Source organism: Corvus moneduloides, chromosome 2 (genome assembly GCF_009650955.1).
Source record: "Corvus moneduloides isolate bCorMon1 chromosome 2, bCorMon1.pri, whole genome shotgun sequence".
NCBI lineage: Eukaryota > Metazoa > Chordata > Aves > Passeriformes > Corvidae > Corvus > Corvus moneduloides.
Genome location: NC_045477.1, coordinates 68,733,900 through 68,753,573, shown reverse-complemented (window position 1 = coordinate 68,753,573; position 19,674 = coordinate 68,733,900). Strand labels below are relative to the sequence as shown.

At 41.0% G+C, this 19,674-nt stretch overlaps 1 protein-coding gene across 14 annotated transcripts in view; it reads right to left on the bottom strand.

Moving 5' to 3' along the window:
* LMO7 (LIM domain 7) overlaps positions 1 to 19,304 on the bottom strand; it is a 132,027-nt gene extending 112,723 nt beyond the window's left edge. For 6 of the 14 annotated variants that reach the window (XM_032099969.1, XM_032099972.1, XM_032099974.1 and 3 more), the window contains exon 1: positions 18,984 to 19,303. In XM_032099969.1, coding sequence (XP_031955860.1) covers positions 18,984 to 19,052 — 69 coding nt within the window. In that variant the 5' untranslated portion in view covers positions 19,053 to 19,303. Of the gene's footprint in view, positions 1 to 18,983 lie in introns of all 14 variants that reach the window. The other 8 variants (XM_032099975.1, XM_032099976.1, XM_032099978.1 and 5 more) reach the window with 5 other exon arrangements.
* Between the last annotated feature and the right edge of the window lie 370 nt (positions 19,305 to 19,674).

Sequence of the window (19,674 nt, the reverse complement as noted above, 5' to 3'; positions counted from 1 at the left end):
GTGGTATAGATGAACTGAAGTTACGCAACTGGAGAAAAAGCCTTGTTATTTTATTTAAAGACAGACTGTGGAAATGCAATATAGGTAAGGAGATTAAATGCCATGACATGAAAGTAGGAAGACCACACATGTCAAAAGCAGGTTTCTAATGTGTCAACATCAGACTGGGATAAGGTACTAAACTGGACCCAAGAGAAGTTATTTCAAATTCCAGGACACTCTAGTGTGTTCTTTACAGAATTAGGTGATGGACAACAACCATAATATTTACAAATCCAACCTGAGACATTGCATGAGACAAACATTCCCTGTTCAAGTCCTAAGTTGGAGCACTGGTGCAAAGTTCAGCAAGAATAGTTCAGCACAGCTTGGCTACAAAATCTTGTTCTTAAAACAGGGCAACTGAACATGTGAATAGGATATTTCTGTACATCTCAAAACAGTGTTAACTTTTTTTTACAACAGACTTGATGTCAGTTTGTAGTTGGTCACCCTCACACCCTATTATGCAATGACACTGTTTAAAGTGGTTATTCACTGGTCTGTACTGGTGCAGTAGCTGTCCTACTCCTAATTTGATTCATGCTATTTCATGTATTGTGCTTCAAGAAGAGAGGCTTAGGAGTATGAGGACTAGTTATTGGAAAGAAGAGATGAGAGGGAACACTTCTTTTCCAAGTTTATCAAAGCAAAATTTGTACTAATGGATTTACATCTCAGCAAAGAAGATTGCCATGCATTAGGGAAGAAAAGTTAACCAGAAAAGTTAAGTACCAGTTTTTAAGAGGTTAAAATATATAGAGATACTTAGATAGATATGCCAGGAATGGACGAGGTATAAGAATATCCAGTTTCACAAAAGAGTAGTCATGAACTACGTGACCCCGAAGCTCCTCCGAGCCATATATGCAATTTCTACATAAAAGAACTTATTACTCACTCAGTCTCATCATCTAAATACCAAACCCAGTGAAAATTCTAAGTTAAGCACGTATGTATCTCCATGATTTAAGGCACAAGGGAGAACAGAGTTTCAGGGAGTGATTTTTGGAAATTAGGTACTTTGCAGCAACTGCTCAAAACACACAATAACCTATACGCAAAAAAATCTCTACAAATAAATCAGTTTATTTTAGGACATACACTCTAAGTGCCAAGGAAGAAATTTAAACCTGTAATGCCTACTATGACATGGCATTGTTAAAGCAACAGAAAAGAAAGACTGTATGCACATGGTGGGGGGGACTGACATAAGTACTACCCCCACAAGTACCTATAACTACTCTGATCAGGATAATTGCCAACTCTGAAGGCACAACATTTAAGTGGTGCTTACACTATCACATATAACCCAGACACCAGGCTCTGTAACTCTAATGTTGTGGTAGAGGATGCATAGAGAACTAGGATTTATTTGAGTTTGCAGGCTACAATATTGGTCACATCCAATTTATGCTCTCTAATGAATTCTCTAATCAATGCTTTTGTAAGGTCTGTTAATTCCCATCATTTGCTGGGGGTAGGGAGGAAGAAACTGATTGGTCTTTATGTGCAAGGTTATTAGTGTTACACTGCTTAGAGGTGGTGTTTCTCTAGTGGCCCTGGAACCACTGGAGATGCCTGCAGAGGTGGGAGAGTGCAGGGTGGTGGTGCTGAGGACGCCCATGCACCCCAGCACTTTCTGCACTTCCACAGAGATTACACAATAGTCAGATAACAAATAAAAACATCTGGTTTCCCTTTCCTTGATGGAAGATGTCTTGAGCTAGTAAAAATGACTGACCTATAAGTTCTGAAGGACAAAGGGCTCCTCCTGGGCATCTGCAATGACAGAGTGATGTGGGAATGAGGCAGGTACCAATGGAGAGAATAGTTACAACCACAGCAGGGTTTTCTTTGAAGAACCTCCAGAAACCACATAAGAAAAATAACATTTTTTTTTTGGAAGGGAATATTCAAAGTAAAAGCAGGTCTGGACTTCATTACATAGCTTTTGGTCACAGGTGCTACATGAATCCACCTGCTCAAAGTATTACTTTAGATACATATTTTAAAAGAAATTGAAAAAAAAGAAAAAAAATCAAGTTTTTGCCACCTCAAGGAAGAACATGAAAACCTCAACACAGCCTTGCTGCCAGAGGTGGGAACAGAAGAAACAAAGGACAAAAATAGAGAACCCTAGAAGATGTGCTGTTCGTGTTTGCATATGAGAAATAGGGGGGTGGGAAGATAAGAAGAGCCACTTTTGTTTCTGCCCCATCCCCTCCAGCCCACACTAGCAGAGTATCCAGCACAGCCCTCACGTAACCCTGCCTCAGGTCTGCAACTGGGACATGACATTTGCTGCACCTTGGTTTCCTGCCTTTGTCTCTACCCAGTGCTGGAAAAGCTGCGAGCCTGGATAATTCCAGTTCCACTGTTGCTTCCAGCGATCCTGGGCAACATTGCTGCTGATTTTGGGGAGATCACACAGAAACCTGGCAAACTGAAACAGTCCCAAGGCCTGATAACTAAATATTCTATGGCAATGGCACCTGGCACCAGAACCTCAAAAAAATCACAAATATGAACGTCAAAAGCTGGTAAATCAGAGGTAGCCCTTCAAGGTTGTGTTTGGACAAAGATTGGTAGTAGTCAAGGCTACACTTTAAAATGTACAAAATTGATACCAATATGTGTCTCTATCAAGAGATATGTCTGAAAAGTCACTGCCACTATTTATATTAGATTTATCAATAGATGTGAAAGGACAAATTTGGGGTCAAAAAAGTAAATTACCCATCTTCCATTTAATTACTTTGAAAAAGCAAACTAAAATTAAATAATGTCCAATAAAATGACCAAAAGGCTTGTTAATATTCTTACCTACATGCAGGAAGAAGGCTACAACATAACTACCCAAAACACATTTTACCAAAAAAAAAAAAAAAAAAAAAGAGTACAATAAAACAATTTAGAAACATAAATTTGAAGACATCCTATTATGAAACAAAAGATTTCCTTCATAAACAGTGTAATGGTAAGTTGAGAATCCCTGCAAAATATCTTTGAATCCTTGAAAAGTTGCAAAACTCTGCAATAGAAGACATTGTTACTTAAACGTATCTGAAAACTCAGCACAAAGTGAAACTGGGTTAAGAAGTAAACATTTTGACGTCTAGTGAATTTTTTTGCAAGTAAACTTGTGATGCCCATACCTCCATTAAAAATATTTTAAAACCCCTACATCGGAAAAATACTATGGCAGAAAAATTGTTGCAGCTTTTTACTCCAAAGCAATTTTGGAAACACTGTAAAGATCTCTGTGCTACTCAAAAATACACAGCAGTGTTCAGAATAACTGAAAGTAACTGACACAAAACATCAACTCAGCTTCCGTCTTGATTCTATTTGTTTCACAGAAATGAAACATTTGTGAGATTCAGAGCATCTGAACACAGAATACACATTTTTTCAGTATGACATAGTAAGGGATATTTTAAGATGCTGGAATGCCATTAACTTGTGCCCCTCAGCTCAGCAATTTGTAAGTGATTAGCTCTAGAGCACCAAAATAAAGTAAAGCCTGTCTAAGACCATTTTACCCAACTACGAGTGTTTAATTTAAACACCATTTAAGATCTAATGCCAAACCCCAGCATTTATTACTTATCATAAAATTGAGAAAGACATCTGATGGCTTCCTGTAGGTACATATCATATAAGAACAACTTTTTCATTTTTCTTTAAGCCTAAAGCTTGGCCCTTTCAGTTTCCCAAGATTTCAAACAAGTACCTACATTTCTGCTGGTAACCAAGTCCCTGAGGAGGAAGTTTAGTTTGAAATGTCACTGTCAAGCCTTTTCCTATAGTGTCAGTAGGAGGGAAGGGAAAGAAGGATACAATTAGGCATAATGCTATTTAACTATCTATTTTTCTGGTTACAAGAGAAATGGGATCCTCACACCTTAAAAAGGACTTGTACTATCAGATTCCTGTTCCTGTTGAGTTTTACAGAAAGTAGCAAATCCTTGGCCCTTGTGCTCTGACATGGAAGGCTGCACAAAGGGTCACGGAGCCATGGCAGCTCTGTAGCTCTGGTCTCCAGAAAAACCTTCAACTCTGAAGAGGTTGTAAGACTCCCCAAACAGGGCTAAAAATGAAATTATTTTGGGACAAGTGAAGACCTCCAGAATGTTTATGAATGTCTGGCTCCAGGAAAGCAGCTCTCCTGACTGCAGACACTATTTTGTGTTTGTTTGTTTTTTAAATTTCATGAAACAGAACACACCCACCTCTTCTCTTTTCATCCTGAGCAATTCATTCAAAGTCAAAGCTTTGGTCTGAAGCTTAAGGTCTTCTATTCTATTTTATTTTATTTAGTTCTGGGCTACCCTTAAAGGAACAGTGAGAGAGGTTTAAAACTGGCTACATCATTCACCAGAAATACAAGTTTGCTCTTAGGCACCTATGGAGTTCACTTGTTTCAAGCTGTTCAAGTTTGAGAAAAAAGATCTGGGCTTCAAAAATTCCTTACTTTAATTAATGACTTGCTTTAACTTGACTTCAAATTAGTTTAATCACTATGAAAGAACAGTGCAAACAAAAAGTTCAGCATCACATGATATTTTAAAGTAATATCTTTAAATTGGTGCTGCACAGACTGCACGGTCCCCACTCCCAGCCAGCTCTCTCTGGCAGGGGTCTCTGTCCTCACAGCAGGAGGGGACAGAAGGCTTCTGTGACACCCTGTGCTCCCAACCCAAATATTTTGATCAGATAATTTTAATTCATATGCATAAGTAAATTAGGGGTTTTTAAAAATAATTCTACAAGTCTTCCTTATCTAAAAGGATGCAGAAGCCAAAGGAACATATTGGGAAAGAGAAAATTTGAAAAAGGATGACCCCAAATCCTCCACACATCAACAAAGAGAAGTAGAATTTAAGCATCCAATTTCCAGCTTAAAAAAAAAAACCTAAGACGGATCATTTGCATTTTGAAAACTTTTCTGGAAGGTTTTATAAGCCATTATTTACTAAAAAAAAAAAAAAAATAATAATGAGGAAAGGTTACTCCAAAGCAAAAACGAAAGGTAAATGTTTTCCATAACCTCAGAAAGGTACTTAAAATTCACTTTCCCTGGCAACTGTTTTTATCACCAGTTGGAAATATCTTCTCTGTATTTTGTGCTTAAAAGAAAAAGTTCAGATTCACAGGCAGGCTGCTGTAGCAGGTCTGAGTTGTGATGTTCCTGTTCACCTCAGCTGGGCAATTTCCTCACTCTGATGGGCGCCACTAAAGCAATCAGATTGTTTAACATCCTATGCAAATTCCTGGAGATGAATGCTCAAATCTGCCAGCACACAGACAAACAGAAATCAGCAAAATCAGCAATATGCTAATTCAGCATGATGCTGAACTTAATGCAAACATCCCTAAAGGTAATCAACAGGAGATATGAAGCAAGACAAATTTGGGGACTGTAGCACGAGTTACTGCAGGATGTCCACATGATGATATTCAAACCAGAAAACCCCACTCCACAGACTGTTTATGATCTGGAACAAAGAATCTTTACCTCCTGCTAAAAAGACCCAATAAAACAAAAACCCACAGAAAACATCCTCCAGCCATGAGTACATCTTAGAGCTGTTGTGGCAGACATGCAGTACTAACCACCTTGAACCTTCTCCCCCACAAATTTAATCTCTGCAGAGTCAAACAAATATTAATAATTGAAAAGTACACAAAGTGATTTTACTAAGGGAGTAATTAGCAACTTCATTTCAGTTTAGCAGCTGATTTTGAGTTGGCATTAAACCAACAGGAGCTTAAAAGAACCTATTGCACAGATAAGTTTCTGAATAATCTTGTGAGTTACTTACTGCAGTTTGATGTGGCCCTCAGACTTCAAAGGCCCCTTTCATAAGAAAACAGGACAAAGGCAGAGAGGTCTTTATCATCATTTATGGTAAATAAGAGACAAATCCACTACACACTAGAAAGCTGATGCAAGGGAAAGACTGAACTTTGCATGAGCTTCATCAACATTTTAGGAGCCCTAAATTATCCAGTAGTTTTTTGATTAGATGATGCCAGTAATGTGGAAAGGCAGCATTAAATAGTCCAGGAACACAGAAGCACGTGGATAAAAAGCTTCTGATACTTTGCTATCAGCAGATATTTGTGAGGACCCATCACCAGACCGCAGTGGAGCACGTGCCCAAGCATTTCCCGACACCTTAGGTGAACAAGCCAGAGCCTCCCATCCTGGGCACACACAGCTCAAACTCTCCTAGTTTTCTACTGCTCAGCCTTAGTGATTCCATTACCCTAGTCATGGATATACAGGCAGAACTGACAATCCCCAGCATCTGTGCTTAGAGGAATTGCGTGTTAAAGTCTTAGCACCTAATACACATGCTGCTGATAATTAGGCCATGTAGAAACATAAGGACCACCCCCTTACCAGAACTCACTGATAGAAAACCATCAAGGACATACAGCTTAAAACTAACATAGTGTGAAATGAGAAGTACAAACCCTTAAGTGGAAAACTGCCAAATGTAATTTTCACAATTACCATTTAATTTAAGAAGCAGATCAAAAGGAGCACATAATTTACATTTTCAAACACTAAGTTTTAAAGATCAAAGACCTCTAGTATTTCCAGACTGCATATATGTAACTTGGTTCGAGTAATGAATCTATGCAGAGGGAGAACATGAGCTGCTCATTTGCTCTATGCAGCAGTTTCCCCATCGTCTGGGACTGCAGCCATGTGGTATCTGCAACAAGTATCATCAGCAAGCTCTTGCTGACACTAAATATGGATAAAAGCAATGGATTTTAAGGCCTAAAATAGCATTTTTACCAATTTTCTGACTGCTGGATAACTCCCCCTGAAACTAACCATTGCTTCAGAGATTTTTTTCCACAACTGCAGCCTGACAGCTATGACTTAACAGTATTTATGCGATGTTCCAGAGGTCATTAAAGATTCCACATTATCAAAACTGTGTTTTTGTGACAGTGTTGTAGCCTAATTATGCTAAAAAGTTAAATAGAGAAAAGTGCACTATGTAAATATTCCAAAACACATCAGTTTAATTCCACACAGAAATGAAATAACAGCAGAGGCAATGTTTTAGTGACCACTGGGAGCTACTGCAACAGATCCTGGTTGGATTCAGTGTAAAATAGAAAGCATCCTGGAACTTATATGCAGGAAACAATTGAACTTTTAGTTCATACTGAAACCTCATGCTTACTTCTAAGCACCGCCCAAAAAAACACAGCTCAGATTTCAATATTAAAACCAGATTTTTCTTAGCAGAAAACCAGAGAGCATCATTACCATGTAACCTATGGTAAAAAAAGACATGATAGTTTAAACTGAGCCAGTAAACAGGAGCTGCTTGTGGAAGTTGAGAAGATGACCAAAACTTCTCTTTCTAAGTTGAGGAACATGACACCACCACGGATGTAATGTGCGGCTGTGTTCAGTACTTGATTGGTGGTGTTACAATAACCTACAATCCCCAAAGTCTTCCTTATTGTATGCAAAGATCCTCAATACACCACACTGTCTATCAGAGTGGTCCCAAGCACAGGATGGATTTTTATTTGCATGTTCCTTATGTACCTATTTCCCTTACAAATCCCAGGATTAAAACCACTTTAAAAGTAGACAGGAGGGGATATATAATACTAACATTTACACAGGGGCTTTAATTCTTATAATATGGCATTACCATCTAATAAAGGAAAGGAAAGGGCACATTAAATCCACAAATCTCTAAACATGAGAGGGTTTAAAGCAGCTTTCTCAAGAATAGCATTTCCGACAGACACTTCTCATGAAAAGGATGATACATTCTCTAACTAAGACTATAAAGCTCTTGAAAAAATGAACACCCATTGTATTTTTACAATAATTGAGGCATCTATGTATTATTACTCTGGTAAACAAGTCTTCCTGAGAGATAAAAGCAGTTACACTGAAACAAGTTTCATATTTCAAATCTTCTCTCACAAAACATATAAAAAAGTGAACAAGATCCAGGCTCTTTAGATGAAGAAAACAATGAGCTATGTCTGGCTGCAATTAATGCATAGCAAGCTAATCTCAAAGGATATTTATATTGCATAATGCTGTGGGTATTCTTGCCAGACCTAAACTGGCTCACATGGATTTCTGTGTAACAGCAGCCATGCTGCTTCCAATTGCCAGCCTACATCAGGTAAGCAGACACAGTCAAAGCATTCAGAAGTCTTAATCTGCATCTCTGTCAAAAATTAAAACCACTACATGCAACCTAAGCAACATTATATGCATTCATAGATTAAAAAATCGGTAAAAATGGTGCATGGCACATCTGCCTCCAACAGCAGCCTGTAGAAAATGCCCCTGCCCAAATGGCAATACATATTTCCTGCCTCCAGGGGAGAAGAAAAAAAAAAAAAAGAAAAAAAAAAAAAAAAAAAAAAAAAAAAAAAAAAAGACACATACACTTCTTTACTTGAGTGTAGAAACACTGAGGTTGACATAAGAAGAACCTGGAGATCCAGAGTTCATCTCCACATCCTGCCCCAGGAGCAGTGTGTGTTCAGCTGAGTGTGCACAATGTTCACCTGTTCCCATACTCCACAACAAAGCAAAAATAAAGGTAAGACATGGCCAAGCTACAGCACATCTGGGTTAGGGATAACACTCTAAGGAAACAACAAAGCATAAAAGGAGGGTGAGGAAGGCTGGCATACCTTTAGAAACAGCTGAGACACACCAATATCCTTTCCACATTTCATTCCCCCATATCAGAAAGGTAACGTGACAGAGATGTCTTCTACTGCCAAGGAGACATCCTCCTCTATTCTACCTCCTCCGCTGATCGCAGAGGGAAGAGAATATAATCAGATGAGTCACCACTGGAAATCTGCATGGCTGGATCACATCTAACCCATCAATGCACCAGACACAGGAAACCGAATTACTGCCAGCTTGCGGCCACATCTGCCGAGATGCTGGGAGCCACTGCTCCAGCCTTCTCCTTCATTACCATCACTGGGCAATATGGGTCCTGCCTGCACACAAACACCAAATCTTGTTGCTGAAATGCGCATGGTAATTATTTTGTGTTCTGACAAAATTAACCACTATACTGAGAACCACACAGGATTTGATAGTATTCTCCTTCTTAACTGTGGTATATCTAAATATGTTTAGGGAAAGAACATTCACCTTTTTACTATCATTTCCAAAGGAAGAGAGTCTTCACAAGGAAAGATCAAAGATTCCACTGGAAAATGGAATGACACAAGATTTTAGTTGCCACAGTAAAGAACAAAAACAATTCTAGAAATTCTTAGCTGCAGAGGTAAGAAAGACAACAAAAAGGAACCAGAAACATGAACATATAAGCATTTTTCAGTAAGGTCTAACAGTAGGCTTAGAAGTCCCATGGTAAGTAAAGCAGATGAGATACTAATTTTAAAATACGCAAGTGAAAAAATAAAAGTGTACTAACACATTCAGAAATTTAGAACAGTCTGAGACTGCATTCCCCCGATCTTTTAAATGGCTAAATGCAAAACAAATGCAGAAAAACCCCAAACAACACAGACTTAGAAAGTTGGCACATTCTATGAAATGTCACAATTTAAATACTTACAAGGTAAGAAATTCATGAAGGAAAAAGTAGTTATTTACAACTAACTTCAGGTGCACACTTCTCCTCACCCCTTTCCAAGCCTCTCTTCTCTGTCATTTCTTCAGAGCGCACAGCTCCCAGCCGTATCCACTGACACCTGACATGCAGACCTTCCTGGAGTCTGAGATCACTTTGCCAGACCTACCCCAAAGTCACAGAGGGCTTTGGGATCTTATCAGACACATGAAAGCTAGGTCATTAGTGAGCAACCCAGCCTGTGCATTTTAATGGGGATTTGTCTTTGAAAAATTCATCCACACATAAGACTTGTAGCTGTGAAGCAATACGCTCTTGAATAGTCATCGAGTTGATGTTTATTATATCAGGGATTTTTTTTGCCTCCACAGCATCAGGCAAATGTCTGTGAAAGATATCCATCTGTACCTGGAGCTCACGCCTTCATCCTCACTCCATTTCCATTCAGTCTGAATAAGATCAACTACAAGCAGCTTTTTTATTGAATGTTTAGAACTCACAATGAGGATGCCCACCTGACATTAAAAGAAAAAAGACAAACCAAAGACACCTCCCCCATACATACCTATTCACAAAGGCGAGACCCTTGCAGTTAGTTAAGACAGTCAATGTCACTTTGTTACAACCCCTTGTATTCGCAAAAGAACCTGCAACCAAATGTCTGCCCTATTTCATTTAGGATTACATTTTCAGGTGCATCAGAAAAGGTACACTTTGTCAGTGGCACTGTTTAGGCAAACAGAACATGATGACACAAGGAAGAAAAGGTTTTTCCTGGAGTAAAAATGTAGTAATGCCTTTGCCCCCTGCTTCACCTATTTGTAAATAGTTTCCAAAGAAGCACTTCAGGGCAGTGCAACAGGTGTTGCTACAGAACTCCTCCAATGTGGCAAACCTGGATCTCTATTTTTCCTCCTCCACAACCATTTTGACATCTGGCTTCACAGAATTGTTAAGGTTGGAAAAGACTTTTAAAGATGATCAAGTCTAACATTCTGCTTCCTTCAATGTCGAACAGATACTAACTAATAGAAATAGTATACTTACGTCATATTTTTAGAGGCATCAGCAACTGACACAGTACTGTCATTACTGACCCAGGCTATGTGGTTACCACTGGAAGGAAAAGTTGACACTGTGCACCCATCCGCCACTTCCAGCACCCCCAAATTCTGACACCAGCTGCACAAAAAGGCATGTTGGAGCTCCCATGGTGTACTGGCCATTTTTTCATCCACTTCCTTTAAGCAGAAAAAACATCCCACACTTGCTTCTGTTCTTTATCACATCTTGATTTATTAGCTGACACGGTCATCTGACCACACAGAAAATCTCAGATCAAACTCCACAAGCTAGATTTTTCAATTCTTTCCTGAAGGAAAAATTAATAAATAAATAACAAATAACAGGGCCAATAAAGCAATTCCAGGAAAGAATCTACAATTAACACTAGAAATTGGTTTTGGGATTAGACTGCCCCTGTGAAGGGCAGGTGATGATGGCTGCAGAACTGCTGGGCCAGGTATCCCAATAACTCTGAAGGACCACCTCCCAACCAACACAGCCTCAGTGAGACACAAGGACTGTTTTTTCCACAGTAGAAGTCAGTGTATAAGCATATCAAATACTCTGGCTCAGAAACTCCTGGCAGAGTTTTTATTTAAAACAGCTCCAACTGTATTTATAAGCCTTATGAAATTCATCCTGAAGAAGTTATTTATGGCTAGAAGCCAGCCTCCCTAATCCAGGTGTCTAACTTATACCTCAACCCTGGGCACCTAGCAAACAGATCCTGAGTCATGCAAGGAAGAGAGCTGGGCAATGAGCAGAAGCAGGTGACTTGAGAAACCTCCAGGGAAAGAGATGGCTTGTCTGAGTTCAGGTGTCTGCCTCTCTTCATCCCACTAGTCAGCTGCAACCCAACAGCAAGCTGCTGCCAAAGTCCACCTCCACCACCACCCCCTCCTCCTCCCTGGCTGGAGCACTGGTGCCCACCTTGCCTTTCAGGAGCCAAGCAAATACCAAATATCATAAAACAGGCTGATATTCCCCTGAGCAAACTCACCAGAACATCAGACAAACAACAAAAGGAGGCAGGGGAAGCACAGGCCAAGCACGGGAGTTTCAATGACACCTTGCTGGGATAACATCTCAGCATTAACACAAAACCACATTGTCGTGGGATCTACTGTAGGAGGACAGCTTGGCCCAAACAACAGATTTCACTGTTTGTGCTAGCTGAACTGATCTCAGCTGAGCTAACTCCTTTAGAGCTCTGATACATTACAAGGATTTTGACTTTTTTGGCCAACACAGTAATACCTATTTCCCAAAGTTAGTATATTGTGTTCTTTTCTAATAGTAACAACTGAAAGCTGACTTACATCCAGAAACAAAACTGGGAACTTTCACATGAGCTGGTACCAAAAAAATGTGCCAACATTTGCACAGCATGTGCCAACAACAGCAAAAAATATAAAGCAAGTCTTATAATCTTCATGCCCTTCTAAGATAATCCCAGATGTTTTGTACCATGAATGGAAAACACTGTGGAAATTAGGTTTCTCTTTTCAATATAACACAAATGAAAGTTTTACAGCTAAGTATCCAACTGAAAGCTAGCACATTGAGTCAGATCCATACATCTTTCTTTTCATTGGAAAAATAAAAAATTAGCACTAATAATAAATGGTAAATTCACAACATCTTGCAGAAGCTCACAGCATGAAGAACCACAGAACCTATTTTAAAGTAGCTTATTCACTACATTCCTTTTGAGTTAGATTTTCACTTGGATTGACAGTATTCAGAATGTGAAAAACAGCAAAACCAAAACACTCCTCCCAAGATAATTTGGATAATAAGTGAGGTGTGTCAAGCACACCTTAGACCAGCAGAAGCCTTTCTAGTACACTGGGTTTGAGAGCACATGCTGTTTTTCATTAAACTGCTGTAGCTGGAAAGCCTGCTTAGAAAATGATAGTTGAGTTATATTAGTCTTGTTAAGCAGTAAAGGTTGGGGTTTGTTTTGTTTTTAAAAAATGTCCTGCAGGAGTGGATAAAGGAACTTTAAAGCGGAGGAGTGGTAGGTACAAGAAACAGCTGGAATGTATCTGTTTCTTACAACACAATAAAACCCAACTGTTTTCCAAAGCTCAGCAAGGTCACCCTCTAATGTAATATGCCCAAGTGTTCATTAAAAACTTAAAAATTTGGACCAAAAAAAGCGCCTGACAAAGAAAAGGTGCTAAAAGTGAATGCACAGTAATGGGGGAGGAGGGGGCAAAGCATGCTAAACATGGAAATCATTATCATCTCACTTTCTCCCTAACCTATGGGCAGAAAAAATTGCATGACCTCAAAAAGCTTCAAAAAACAAACAAACAAAAAGACAGGAGAAAAAGAACAAAAGTAATGCCACAAGTAACTCTAGTTGCTAACCACAAAATACAGAACAGAAGAAAACAAAAGCCTGGTCAGAATTGTCTGTAGTTCCCCTTAAGCTGCAATGCATTTCCCCAGTATAGAAGACATACCCCCTTCTATAGTCAACAAATTAATTCTCTCTCAAAGTGCCTGCAGATGCTGCTTTCATGCAAAATTTTAAAACAACACTCAAAACTACAAAGAGAAACTTCATAAAGGAAACTACATTGTGAACTCAGCTCAAAGCTATGCATGCCTATCACGCAGGACTATGTGAAGACAGACTTTTGATTATCCCTGAAAATTTCCAAATACAGACTTGAAAACATATAAACCAACCATGCAGAAACCAGGAAAATTTCAAGCAAAAATTAGTCCCATTTTTCCTCTCAAACATATTACAGATATCTTTCCTGAGGTCTGCAAGCAAGGGGACAAAGTAACAGAGCGAATAAAAATGTTCAGCCAGATCAAACTGTATTACTGTCACCCTCTCCAATACATTGTTGCTAGCCCTATTATATGACATTTTACCACATCACTTTCATAGTCTGCAGGCAATGGAGAGAACATTATTTCTAGGATTAAAATTCCCACAGTATTTACTTCACAACATGTACATTTATACATCAATTAATATTTATATATCAACTGGATACACTTAGATTTGTTCCATGAAATACTCATTGCCAAGAATATACACACAGTAATAAAATATTGATGCATCCACCTAAAGCAGGGTTAAATACACCCCTTATGTAAACGTGAGCCAGGACTTTGGCAGCTGTGCTGTAAGAAGTTCTCCAGAAACCAGCCCACCCAGGTTTTATGACTTGACAGAATTACCCAGTATTAAACATGGTTTAGGGAACAGAATATATAGATTTTCCCATTTCATTCACACATCTTTCATTCTGGCACTATTCAGGATATTGACTGGCTCTCTACAGACTATCCAAGAATACAATACCCAAGAACGAAGAAAATTTTTTTTCATTATTCGTTCAATTTAAATAAAGGTACCTAGAAAAAGAGGATTTGAACAGTGAAATTAGTCTTCTATCTCTACAGGTATTCCTCCCACACCAGACTGTATGCATTAGATTCATGCTTGGGGGAGAAACAAAAAATAACCACTGAGGTAAGATTGCTACACAAATACAAGGAAAACATCACTGCTAGACCTCTTGCTGCATTTGCAGAAGCCATAAAAATATACAGTAGAAATGCAAACTTCTAACAGCTTCAAAAAAAAAGAAACATTTGGTGACCACATGTCAGAGACCATTCCCTGGATTTGATTGCTATACTGTTTGTCCAAACCAAAAGATTTCAATAAGTTGTCCTGGCTCTCAAGTTTTATCTTCAAGAATACTCTTTATACCAAGCTACTTTGCAGATCTGCTTTTTCAATCTTCTGAGCAGGTTTGAGAGAGTGGGGGCAGGGGGTGCACACGTATATGTACAAATTTGTTTTCTCCTATAAAAAGAAGAAAAAAAAAAAAAGGCCCCAAATAATTTTCCAGCATCAACTATAATGCAATAATGCATGCAGTTGTCAATATACAACAGAATTCAAAATACCATTCCACTACCTACTTAATGGTCATGACAGACAGGAGCAGCAGAGGTATCTTTAGTTGCTGTCCAGATAGGCTGGGCTTACTTCTGCTAACACTGTCCATTAAACACGATAAAAAATTATCTTGCTATAGAAATCCTCATGGTGAAACACCTCTCTCCATCATCACTGGGTAGTGTTAGCACCAGGAAGGACTTCTACTGCAGTATCCCTGCGTGAGGAACAATTCCAGGATTCCAGGGTCCCGATTCTGACTCTGAGACTGACGCTCTCAACAACAGTCTCTGAAGGATTTAGTAGCTCTCAGAACGACTGACTCTATAGGAGTTATTAGAGAAAGGAATTCAGCTCACAAGAAGAGCTGTAATAATTTGCAATATTAATAGTTACTTGGCTGAACACCCATTTCTCACTTCAGTGGATTTGTTAAAGTTGCTCCACATGCTTTCCTACAGCTTTGCTGCTTCAGTCTAACAATTCATTCAGGCACACGCTTGCTGGCCACCCTCCCACAGACTGGATCTGTACATTTGACTACTTCAGGGGGAAAAATATTCAAGCGTTATTTGCCTCAAGGCACTTTAACTAAAGATTTACAGACTTTGTGGGTCAGGTTTCAAGTTGCTTTAGCAAACAATTTCAAACCATAGACATTTACCGGAAGATTAGAATTTATTTAAAACACAGAAGAGGAATCAAAAACTGAGACATTTTACAAGAAAACAGCACACACTTCTTTCCTCTTGAACTCTTCAAGGGGCATCACTCCTAAAAGAGTGAAGCATGTGTTGGGGGAGAGGGACTGTGTCTCCCCTTCATTCACAAGGGTGAACTTTGTGGTGGACTGCAGAAAGGGAGGGGCAGACTGCCCTCCCACATCTTGAGGCAGGAAAACAGACTCGGCAGTCTGGGATATTTAATAGCTGGGGGAAGAATGCTTTGGTTTGGAGGAACAGCTTTTGGCTTGCTTAAGTTGTAATACGGAACAGAACACAGTAAAACAATTTTAACCCAGCTATTTCTAGCTTTGGCAAACAAGCTCTACCTTTCATAGAATGAGAGAAAATCCTGAGCTGGAAGGGATCCACAAGGATTGAGTCCAGCTCCTGGCGCTGCACAGGACAGCCTCAAGAGTCACACCATGTGCCTGAGGGTATTGTCCTAATGCTTCTAGAACTCTGCCAAGGTTGGTGCTGTGACCACTTCCCTGGGGATCCTGTTCCAGTGTCCAACCACCTTTGGGTGAAGAACCTTTTCCTGATATCCAGCCTAAACGCTCCTGAAACAACTCCATGCTATTCTCTGGGGTCCCATCACTGGTCACTAGAGAGAAATCAGTGCCTGCCCTTCATTTCCCCTCACGAGGAAGTTGTAGACTGATGAGGTCTCTCCTTGGTCTTTTCTTCTTTGAGAAACTATTTCCAAGTTGTGGTATTCCAGTGTTTTATTCTGGTCTCAGCATGTACCATCTGCCCCACTAAGGTGACAAGTGAAGGCTGGGCTTCATGTGAGTTTGACCAGCACCACTTGCTCCAGGTAGAGCTCAGAAAGCACCAGATGTCTCAGATGCAAGAAGCCAACATCACAAACCAGTGCTGGGTTCTCTAGAAAGGACACCTGAGAAGAGCTTGAGTTTTGCACAGAAAATGACCATTCTTTCCCCCAAAGAAGTAGACATCCTTGACAGGCAGCTCCCCCAGTAACTCCAACTAGTGTAACTGAGACAAGCAACTTCATCTCCCAGTTCACAACACATGAAACACAAGAGGTTGGGGACCACACTTTAAGACATCTTTTGCTGTGAAGACTACAGACCTGCCTTGTCTGCATTATCATAAACTATGTCTCAACATGAACCTGAATTAAAGAACAAAGTCTTTCTTTAAGTAACACCAGATATCAGATGCAATTTTTTGTTGTTACTGTTCTTAATCAAGTTCTTGGCCTTTTAGGGTTTGGGTTGTTTGGAGGTTTGGGGTAGGGGGCTTGGGGGGTTTTTTTTGTAGCATTAGAACTAGGAACAAATGTTTGAGTTCCCATGAGCCAATGGCTGCCCTACAGCATGGAGAATTCAGCTGGGAACAGGCAGAAAAAGAACTTGACCAGGCCGCAGTTTTCTCTCACCAAAAGCTTCAAAAACATATGGGGTGAATTTTTTTTATGGTTTTGGGGTATTTTTTACTCCTCTTGAGGTCTGAAAGATACAGCTGCTCATTCCCGTTAGTAAAAAGCCCTCGGCTTCAAGGTTGGAGGTTTTTTTAAGTCTCAGAGTCCAAAGAGTTCTTGATTGGAATACAGAAATATGTTAACACAGCTTTCATTAGCAAAGGCAAAGAGTAACAGTTTACAAAGAGATTTTGGCTTGTTCCTTTAAATACATAGTAGCTAGTGTCTGTATGCTTTCATCTTCCTCTAATGTTAGGGAGAAGCTGGTACACAAAACCCTACCAAAACATCAGCAGTTCAAGTTCATAAATATTTGGAAATCTTCCTCATTTTCAAAACTAATTGTTTAACCATTAGGACTCACCAAGTTTCACTCTCAATCATGTATACACCACTTTGTTTCACCAAGACTCAGAAAACCTTGGGACATGTCTCATTACCCTGAAAATATCATTACTCTTACATACAACAACGGAAATGGTTAGTGTCTTGGCCTTTTAATCCATCTGGATGTAAAGAGTAGAGAACCACAACGGTTCTTCTGAAACACAAACCTCATTTCATAGGGAAATATATATTTATATTTTCCTTGAGCATTATGGAATTCCTAGCATCCTGTTTATCAATACCTTAAGGTTTGCAAGTTACTCACTTTACAATAAAATACTTCTCCAAGGGGTAAGTTTAAAAGTTACTTTAAAATGAGAACAGCTTTCACATATCAAAAGATAGCCACACAAATTAGATTGAGAAATGAGGGAAGCTGAGCATATGTTTTTTTTCCCCCCTGCACAAACAGTACACACTTCACACTCACATCACTTTGCTAGTGCTCCCACATGCTACTGGCAGGCAAAGACACAAAACCTTTTGTAGGAATGGTACAACCAGCCAGTATCATACAAAATCTAATAATATTTAAAACAGATCCCCAAACCCTTAAAATAGGATTTTCAAAGAGAACATTACATCACCTTAACGAAGCTATTTAAAGTAAGCTTTGCCAATTTAAAGAAAGCAATGCAAGAAAGGTATACTTGAGAGAGGAATGCTTTAATTACTTAAACTCACAGCTAGCTCTTACAAGATTGACACATGAGGAAGCCAGGACTGCTTTAATTACCTACGTTCACAGAGGACACAAAACTGACACTTGTGGAGGTCATTTGCCATATATTTGCCTTTGGTGCTCTCAGTTCAACATTCTCAATAGATTTTAAGCACTAGATGTCATTGTTTTACAGAGGAAACAAAGAAACCTGAACTGAGGTCTTGACAAGCTTATAAAGATGAGGGGTAAAAAGTAACAAACATCGTTTTCTTGAATATTTCTTCCTTCCAAAGTTACTGCGATAGTGGTTCTGACGACATTAAGTTTCATCTTAAGTGCATAAGCACAAAACAATAAGCTTAATATGTTAAAATACATCTAAACCAGCACTATAAAGCTCGTCTTTAAAAGCACACCGCAACTCAAAGAGAGGCTGTTCAGTATTCCTAACATTTCTCAGCTTCCACGCCATCAGGCTCGCTCTCTCAGCCGATGCTGCCCTGGTCATATTCAGGTACACTCAGGAGCAAGCTCCCTCCCCACGCTTGAGCACGTACCGCACCGGTGTGACTCGGGGTAACGATACAGAAACACGGATATTTACGTCAAGCGCTATGTGCAGTCAGACAATCACGTTTAAAAATAGGAGAGAAGAAAATGAGTGTTAATTTCAGGTTGCTCTCTGTCCTGAACGCTTTCGAGACAGGAAGGAGCGTCTTTAATTCAGACTGTCTCGGAGCGAGTGTTACAGAAGCAATTTACAAGATGGCAAGAAATTATAAACCTTAATGACAGGAGGGCAATCAAGCCAGCCTTTAATTTGGATTGCGAGGAGGGGGCGGTGGCGATACTGCACAGAGACAGATCTCTGGAAGTTGCCACGATACTTTCTAAAAATAGCAGTATGCAGCTGCCGACAAAGAAGCAAAGTTTGGGGCCGAGTCCCTGGAACTGCTGCCGGACGGCGGGGCAGCCCTGCGGGAGCGCGCTGCGCGCTCCGCCGTGCGGGGGCCGCGGCGGGACCCTGGTCTCGGGCAGGTACCGGGAGTAACCAGGGGCTGGCAACCAGCAGGACCGAGAGGCGCCTCACCTCCACCCATCGCCGGGCTTCGGCGAACGCCGCCGGGAAGTCGCACTCCGCGTCCTCTCTCCCGTCCATGGCCAGCAGCGAGCGAGCGGGGGGCGGCCGGTGCTCGGCGGGGCGGGGGCGCGGGAGCAGCCGCTGTCATTCAGCTGCCTCCTTTTAACGCTGCCCGCGCCGTCTCCTCCCCCTCCGCCTCCTCCCCGCGGAACTCCCCCTCCCGGGAGCTCTCTAGCGCTCCGCGGCCGCAGGAATCCGAGGAGCCGCGGGCCGTGTGGCAGCGCCGGGACCCCCGGGAGGGGCCGCACCCCTGCGGCGGTGGCGGCTGCCTCCCGCCGGGACGCGGCGTCCCTTGCGCTCCCGGCCGGTGGAGGCCGCCCCCGGCGCCTCCCGCCTCGGCGCATACCAGGAATAGCTGGGGACAATCGCACCTTTCAGGGCCGGCCCCCGCCACCTGCCGCCCCGCCCGGCCGGGACTGCCCAGCGCGCCGCCGCCTCCCTCTGGCGGGGCCGCGGGAGCCCCGGCAGCCCGGGCCGCCTCCCTCACCTCCGCACCGATGGGGCTTCCCCGGCCAACCACAGGCAGCGCCGCGATCCCGGGAAAGCGGCTCCACACTCTGCAGCGTTGACCCGTTTGGGAATGAAGTCATGAGCCTTTTCCACAGCTACGGGAGACATGAGAGATCCACACTTACTTTTG